Genomic DNA, 8,599 nt, shown 5'->3' on the forward strand with positions numbered 1-8,599 from the left:
AAAACTCTTGAACATATGAATCCTTTGATAATCGTAGAGTCTCCAACTCTCAAAACGCGTCTCTTTTCTCTCCAAATCGTCCAACCCCCGGAAAATCGTGTTCTGCCCTCTTAATAGCTATTCAGTTGGACTTTTCCTGATTTTATGCTCCATACGCGTACTGAGCTGTCCCATACGCATACTGCACGTAAGACAGCCTCTGATACGCGTATTGCCCAGGCTGGTACGCGTATTGCCCAGTCTGGTACGCGTACTGCCCAGTCCCATACGCGTATCACCAGAGGCTTACTATTTTGCTTGATTTTCCATCCCTCTGGTCATATGCGTATGCTACGCGTACTGGGCAGGTCCATACGCGTATCATGTAAGGCCATACGCGTATGGGCAGCAGGTTCTCCAAAAAATGATTTTTTCTTCCGTTTTTTTGCTCGGGCTTAATTTCGCATCTGACGTTTGATTCCCTGAGCTTCCAAACTAGTTTTTTTACCTGCTAACATACCAAAAAGTGTAAAATATCCTCAAGAAACTCATAAGTAACAACACACTTAATATTATAGAATTGAGCTTATATCTAACTAAAAAATGCTTCAGTTTACATAGTTTACCTGACTTATTTACGGTTAAATAGTGGAATGTCTAGCATAAATGGTGACTGATCACAACCCCAAACTTAGCTTGTTGCTTGTCCTCAAGTAACATTTTATTACCATCAAAGATCATGTCACCCCAAACTTACTGTAAAACAGTTCTTACCACAATACTGCTGAAATCTTTCGCACTGGACCTCTTGATGTTTTTCAGGTTTTCTGATTCTTCCACATAGCCAACGAGCTAAAAACTCTTTCCCTCAGAGATATGACTTTACCTGTCAGCTTATATCACACTCTCACCAAGTCTCTCTGGGTTAAAGTGTTGTCACTCTCAAATCACAATATGCAATATCAAATCAGAAGTTTGAATAAATTCTCTCATCCTATCAACATGTACAATCACACACACTATTTGAGGTCTTTTAGGATTGTAACGGGGCTTTGGTTTAGGTAGGGTATGAAATTGGAACAAGGGTTTTTTTTTTTTTTTTTTTTTTTTTTTTTTTTTTTTGGGTTGTAACGGGGTTTTGGTTTAGGTAGGCTATGAAATTTGAACAAAGGTTTTTGGTTCAGAGTACATGAAATCATTCTCTCACTACGTTTCTTTTCTATTATTCCTGTAGGGTTATGCAATCCTCTTTTCCTTTTATCTATAGTGAATGTAGCATCTTTCAAAAGCTGTTCTTTTATTGTTTTTCGCTTTTCTCTTTCTTTCTTTTCATGTTGTTGTTGTTTTTTTTTTTTAATATTTTTTTTATACGACATTCACTTACTATTCATGTACTGCAAAGCTACCCCAAACTTAAAGGTTGCTATTCCAACAGCAACCCCAAACTTAGATAGAAACGTAGAGATGAAATCAATTCTCACATACTCTGAACAGGGTAGGATAGGTACAAGGTCATGGCTTTAGAAAAAAAAAACGGGTATATCAAAAATAAATGATTAACAGGCTCAACAGGGTAAAACAATGGATAATAATAATAATGGGATGGCTAGAAAGGCTCTAGGTGATAAACGAAAAAAAACATGCCTCAGTGTGTGTATTCGTACAGCTAATAATAACAAAAGAACATACGCAAACCAAGATTGATAAAGACATACCTGATATCTCTCATATGATGATAAGTGTTTGGCTTTTTAGGATCTCACCAGGACGGGTTAAGCTAACTTGTTCGATCATACCTCTGAGTTCAAAGCTCATGCTCGTGGTTCTGATGTTAATCTTAACCAGTGCGTCCAATCATAACAACAGTATCTACAGTCAGGGGATTGAAAGAGAGGACGCCCAAGTAGTTGGTGTAAGTGATCAAGAAAACCAATAGCCAGACATAGTCACGTATCTAACGAAATAAACAGGAAAATGGAGGTAAACCAAATCAAATTCATTAGAATAAGCCAACCCATAATAGGTGATTACATCAAAGCAACAAAAATTAAACTGAATAAAATAAAATAAAATAAAACAAAAAATTACACAAAGAAAACCAAAAGTACAAAAAAAAAACATAATCAAAGTCAATCACTCCCTCCACCGTCCTGCATATGGGTATCAAAGTTAATCATATCTGTCGGATCCAACATAGTGTGCCCTCGTGCGAAGGCCGAGATAGGCGTCAATGTCTCCGTGTGGCCCGACGGAGTATGCTGCTGCTGAGGTGGTGTCTGGTGCGGTGGCTGCTGCGGTGGCTGCTGCGGAATCTCTCCCCCTATCTGAACTGGTTGGTTCCACCAAGGAAAGGTGAACTGACCAAAGTGAGGTGCTTGAGGCGGTCCGGAGAATCTATCTCTAAAGCGCTGTGCCTCCTCCCAAAGATCTGTCTGATGAGTAAGAACTCTCCCTGACAGTCCATACTGAAAGCAGAAGTCCTGCATAACACAAAACTGTGACATCTGCATCCGGTACTCTCTGGAGTTCTCATCAATCGGAGGAGGCTGAGGTGGCTGTGTCTCTGCTGCAGTCGGCTGAGCCTCCTGGTGCGGAGCACTGGTGCTTCCCTCCCTATCTCGTGGTCGCCTCAGAGGTCGGGGCGGATCATCTGTGACCGTCCTCTCCTTCATCCAATGGGCGTTCAGCGGTGCAGCCGGTCGCAATATCAGTGAATCAGAGAAATCCGGAACCCCAGCTTTCTTGCACAGCAGGTAAATCACAGTCGCATGGCCTAAGGATTTCTTTGGCGACTGAGCGATGTCATCCATATCAGCAGCGATGATCTGTCCAATATTCACTTGTTTCTGATGCAGGATCTGATGATGAAGTAGGGAACGCTCTGATATCAATTCCGACCCGCTCCGATTAGTGCTCAAATTATGATGAATGAAATATGCCAATGCCTTAGGAATCAGAGCTAGATCAACTACCATAATCTTCGCCGGAGAGATTTTTGAAGTGGGTGCCCAATCGTGACCTGGCCTAATCAATGAGTTTTTCATATCAGTGTATGGCCAGTAGTTCTTGTCAGACCGTTTCATTTCGGTAAACGGACAAACGGACTCATAGAATTTGCATTTCAGCACACTGTTAATCGTCTTCCCATCATATTTGATCACTTTGCCCCTTACCCATGAAACGAACGCTGCATTCCCTGTGGGCTCTTCTTCATCAGATGTTACCCGTAGTGCATTAGCGTAGAACTCCCAGATCAGATCAAGTGAAACCGGTTGGATTTTGTCATTGAAGTAGATTAACTTCTGCTTTTTGAGAATATTAGTGACCTCTGGAAACGTATCATTCTGATACATCCAGTGTTTTTCTTCGACCATGCTTCGACTCTTGATTTGCTCATATCTATCTTCATGGTATGTGGTACGGAATGGGTTGACCTCGTTTGGTGATTGAGACATGATATGGATCTGTAGCCTGAATGAAAAAGAAGAAAACAGAGAAAAAAAGCAAAGCAATACGCACAAAACACGTAACGAAAATAGTGAGAAAATGAAGTCCGTACGGACAAAAACTATATAAGCATGCCCACAAAATGATACGCGTATGGTACGTAGCCAATACGCGTATCTGGCTCCCATACGCGTACCATACGCGTATTGATCTGCCATACGCGTATCATACGCTGCTCAAACCAGTGCAAAACGTGATCTGCGTAACAGATCACGTATCAGAATGTGATACGCGTATGGCCTGGTCCATTACGCGTATCATACGCGTATTCTTCTCTTTTACGCGTATCATACGCGTTTCACCAGAGGAGCGCATTTTTGTTGTCCAATACGCGTATCAGGAGATCCATACGCGTATTGGCAGTTTCTCATTTTCATTTTCAACATTTTTTTTTCTATTTTAATAAAAAAAATTCTTTTTCTTAAAAAAACTGACTCGGCAAAAATAAAATGACAAAACCAATCAAACCTCCCTTGGGTTGCCTCCTAAGCAGCGCTTCGTTTAACATCACATGGCTCGACGGGACACCTCATACTCAGATGAGTTTAACAGTTTCAATTGGTCCCCCTTCACCGGGATTGTATGGTTTCAACCTCTGACCATTAACTTTGATGGTGTCGCCATTCTTCTCATTTTTAAGCTCTATTGCTCCATAAGGAAGTACTTTGTTAATGACGAACGGTCCAGACCATCTTGACCTCAATTTCCCTTGGAACAGCTTCAACCTGGAATTAAAAAACAGTACAAGTTGTCCCTCCCGAAATTCCCTCTTCTGGATCTTTTGATCATGCCACTTTTTTGTTTGTTCTTTGTAAATTTTGGCATTTTCATAAGCTTGATTCCTGAATTCTTCCAACTCATGAAGTTGAAGAATTCGGGATTCACCAGCTTTGAAAAGATCACAGTTAAGGAATTTGGAGGCCCAGAAGGCTCTGTGCTCGAGTTCGAGTGGTAAATGACAAGCCTTACCGTAAACTAATTGATAGGGGGACATACCTATTGGTGTTTTAAATGCAGTCCTGTATGCCCACAATGCATCATCCAGCTTTATTGACCAATCTTTCCGAGAAGCACTTACCGTCTTTTCTAAGATCTGCTTTATTTGAGGGTTGGATACTTCCACTTGCCCACTCGTCTGGGGGTGATATGGTGTGGCTATCTTATGTTTGACATTATACTTCTTCAACAGATTCTCCAAGAGTTTATTTATAAAATGCGTACCTTGGTCACTAATTAAAGCCCGTGGTACCCCAAACCTAGAGAAGATGTTATGCCTCAAGAACTTCACCACCACTTTAGCATCATTTGTTGGTAATGCCACAGCCTCTACCCACTTTGACACATAATCGACCACAACCAATATGTAATTCTTACCAGATGATGGCGGAAACGGTCCCATAAAATCAATACCCGAAACATCAAACAGCTCCACTTCTAGCATGGAGTTTTGCGGCATCTGATTCCGCTTTGTAATGTTACCTATTCGTTGGCACCTATCACATTCTCGGACTATAGAATTTGCATCCTTGAAGAGCGACGACCAATACAAACCCGATTGGAGGACTTTTGCTGCAGTTCTATCTCCACTGAAATGTCCACCATACTCCGAATTATGACAAGCTTTCAGAATGTCGGCTTGCTCTCTTTCTGGAACACATCTTCTGATCAAACCATCCACTCCCTTTTTATAGAGAAATGGATCATCCCATAGGTATAACTTGCAATCATAAAGAAACTTTTTCTTTTGGTGAGAATTAAAGTCATTAGGTATCACCCCACCTACCACATAGTTCGCATAGTCAGCAAACCATGGTATCTCCTGAACAACAAGTATTTGCTCATCAGCGAATGTGTCCTGAATAGGATGTTCTTCCTCAGTTTCTTTGATTGGGGACATGCGAGATAAGTGGTCCGCAACCGTGTTCTCGCACCCCTTTTTGTCTTTGATTTCCAAATCAAACTCCTGAAGGAGGAGGATCCATCTCAAAAGTCTCGGCTTTGATTCCTGTTTAGCAAACAAATACTTTAAAGCAGCATGATCAGTATACACAATGACTTTTGAACCAAGCAAATATGATCTAAATTTGTCAAAAGCATAAACCACGGCCAACAACTCCTTTTCGGTAGTTGCATAATTCATTTGGGCCGGGTTAAAGACATGACTAGCATAATAAATCACATGCAATAATTTGTCCTTTCTCTGTCCTAGGACAGCCCCCACAGCAAGGTCACTTGCATCACACATTATTTCGAAAGGCAAGGACCAATCGGGGGCGATTACAACAGGTGCACTGATCAACTTACTCTTTAAAGTTTCGAAAGCTACCATGCAGTTTTTATCAAAATTAAATTGCTTGTCCTTGACTAGCAAATCAGTCAATGGTTTGGCAACTTTTGAGAAGTCTCTGATAAACCTCCGATAAAAACCTGCATGACCCAAAAAACTCCTTATCCCTTTTTCATTCACCGGAGGTGGGAGGTTAGCTATAACCTCCACTTTGGCTTTGTCCACTTCAATTCCTTTGTGGGAAATTTTGTGTCCTAGCACAATTCCTTCCTGCACCATGAAATGACATTTCTCCCAATTGAGAATAAGGTTAGTTTCCTGACATCTTTGCAAAACAAGAGACAAGTTAGCTAAACAATTATCAAAAGAAGAACCAAACACAGAGAAATCATCCATAAACACCTCCATATACTTTTCAAGCATGTCGGAGAATATATATGTCATACACCTCTGAAAAGTAGTTGGGGCATTGCATAGCCCAAATGGCATCCGTCTGTAAGCGAAAATACCATAAGGACATGTAAATGCAGTTTTTTCCTGATCTTCCGGGGCTACAGCAATTTGATTGTATCCCGAATATCCATCCAGAAAGCAATAATACTCATGACCTGCAAGTCTTTCTAACATTTGATCAATAAAAGGGAGAGGAAAATGATCCTTTCTTGTTGCTGTGTTCAGTCTTCTGTAATCGATGCATACTCGCCACCCTGTCACTGTGCGAGTTGGGATCAGTTCATTCTTTTCATTTAAAATTACTGTGGTTCCTCCTTTCTTTGGTACCACGTGCACTGGACTTACCCACGAGCTGTCAGAAATGGGGTAAATCATTCCCGAATCTAACAACTTTACAACCTCTTTCCTTACCACTTCTTTCATTGCTGGGTTTAACCTCATTTGTGGTTGTACTACTGGTTTCTGATTATCCTCCATCAGTATCTTATGCATGCATACTGTGGGGCTAATACCTTTTAAATCCTCAATAGTCCACCCAATAGCACTTTTATGTTTCTTTAGTACATGTATCAACTTTTCCTCATCTATTGCATTTAGCTCAGAACTGATAATAGCAGGATAATTTGTTCCAGATCCTAGAAAGACATATTTAAGATTTACAGGTAATTGTTTTAATTCAAAATTTATACCTGGTTTACATACCTTTTCATTTTCTGATTCTGGTGAAGATCTCAGATCCTCCCACCGGCGTGGTTTGGATTTCATCCAAAGAGGTTGTGTATCCAGCATGGCAAGCACTTCTTTTTCTTTTTCATCATCATTCTCTTCAATCTCTTTGACCGACAAACTAAGAACTCTTTCCAATGGTAATTCAGGAAACTTCCTTTGCATTGTGCTAGTTACCATTTGATCAATTACTTCCACAGAGTGGTTTGTACACATATCCTCTTTATGTTTCATAGTATCTCGGACATCAATTCTGAGCTCTTCATCATATACCTTTAGGGTCAAGGTACCTCCCTCAATGTCTATCATGTATCTACCTGTTTCTAAGAAAGGTTTGCCCAGAATCAGAGGTATCTCTTCATCTTCTGGCATTTCCAAAATTACAAAATCAACAGGAAAAACAAATTTATCAACTTTGACCAGAACATCCTCAACTACCCCAAAAGGTCTCTTCACTGAGTGGTCAGCAAATTGAAGTGTCATTCTGGTATCTTGAACATTTCCAATTCCTAGCTTCCTGTAAATAGACAAAGGCATAAGGCTAACACTAGCCCCCAAATCAATCAGCGCCCTTTTAAAAGACCTATCTCCAATGGTACACGGGATGGTCACAGAACCTCTATCTGGCTTCTTTACTGGAATCTTCATACCCTGCAAAATAGCACTACAAGTTTCAGTTAATATAACAGGGTCAGTGTCAGTGGTGCGCTTCTTGGAGATGATGTCTTTCATGAACTTCGCATAGATAGGCATCTGCTCGAGTGCCTCAGAGAATGGAATATTGATTTCTAATTTCCTGAACAACTCCATGAATTTCTAAAATTTTTTCTCATCTTGCTTCTTCTTTTTGTTTCTTTGTGGGAATGGAAGCTTAATGATGGGTTTTGGTTCAGGTAGCTTTTCTTGTACCACCGGCAGTGTCACACTTTCTTCCTCAGGTGGTGTCTTGTTTTCTAAGATTTCCAGGTCCACTTCAAGCAATTGATCTTCTTCTTCATCCTTCTTCTTAAGATCTTCAACAGATTTCCCGCTTCTTGTTGTTACCGCACTCACATTATTGTGCTCCCTCGGATTTGTCACTGTTGCACTAGGTAATGCGCCTGGTGTTTGGGAATTTGTTATCTGTTGTGCTATCTGACCCAATTGAATCTCCAGATTTTTAATGGATGCATTGGTGCTCTTCTGATTATTCCTGGTTTCTTCCTGAAATTTCATACTCTGAGTTGCCATCTTCTCTATAGCAATCTCCCAATCCGCTTTCTTAGGTACTTGTTGCTGATAAGGTTGCTGTTGGTACGGTGGTTGTTGTTGTGGAGGTCCTTGGTTCTGAATATTACCTTGCTGATCTTTCCAAGAGAAATTAGGATGATTTTTCCACCACGGATTATAAGTATTTGAGTAGGGATTATTCTGCCTCAGGTAATTTATTGCTTGCACCTGTTTTGCGGTTGCAACACAATGCATGGTAAAGTGTGGTCCACTACAAATCTCATAAATCATGGTCGGAACCGGTTGCACTTGAGCAACAGTCTGGGTACCTAAATTCATAGCTTTCAATCTTCTTTCAACCTCAGCAGCAACCTGGTCTTCCATTTTCACTACCTGATTTGCTAATTTCAAGTCAATTTTTCCCTCCGGCTGATTCAC

The 8,599-nt window shown here is 40.7% G+C and overlaps 1 protein-coding gene across 1 annotated transcript; it reads right to left on the reverse strand.

The window, feature by feature from the left end:
- Positions 1-2,108: 2,108 nt before the first annotated feature.
- LOC127104129 (uncharacterized) lies at positions 2,109-7,117 on the reverse strand. The gene is made up of 6 exons (XM_051041334.1): positions 6,916-7,117; positions 6,739-6,861; positions 6,030-6,324; positions 5,209-5,915; positions 4,212-4,917; positions 2,109-3,450 (listed from the first exon to the last, which is right to left on the reverse strand). The coding sequence occupies exons 1-6, from the start codon at positions 7,115-7,117 to the stop codon at positions 2,109-2,111; spliced, it is 3,375 nt and encodes a 1,124-aa protein (XP_050897291.1).
- Positions 7,118-8,599: the final 1,482 nt, after the last annotated feature.

The sequence above is a fragment of the Lathyrus oleraceus genome, chromosome 7, assembly GCF_024323335.1.
Source record: "Lathyrus oleraceus cultivar Zhongwan6 chromosome 7, CAAS_Psat_ZW6_1.0, whole genome shotgun sequence".
In the NCBI taxonomy this organism is placed as follows: domain Eukaryota; kingdom Viridiplantae; phylum Streptophyta; class Magnoliopsida; order Fabales; family Fabaceae; genus Lathyrus; species Lathyrus oleraceus.

Excerpts from the sequence above, each read along its gene's own strand:
- LOC127104129 (XM_051041334.1), bottom strand. The coding sequence starts at position 7,117 with ATGCAAAGGAAGTTTCCTGAATTACCATTGGAAAGAGTTCTTAGTTTG. Across the intron at positions 6,325-6,738 it reads GACTATTGAGGATTTAAAAG|CCCCGGAAGATCAGGAAAAA; the intron begins GTATTAGCCCCA and ends AAATTGCTGTAG. Across the intron at positions 5,916-6,029 it reads GTGCAGGAAGGAATTGTGCT|AGGTTTTTATCGGAGGTTTA; the intron begins AGGACACAAAAT and ends TTTGGGTCATGC.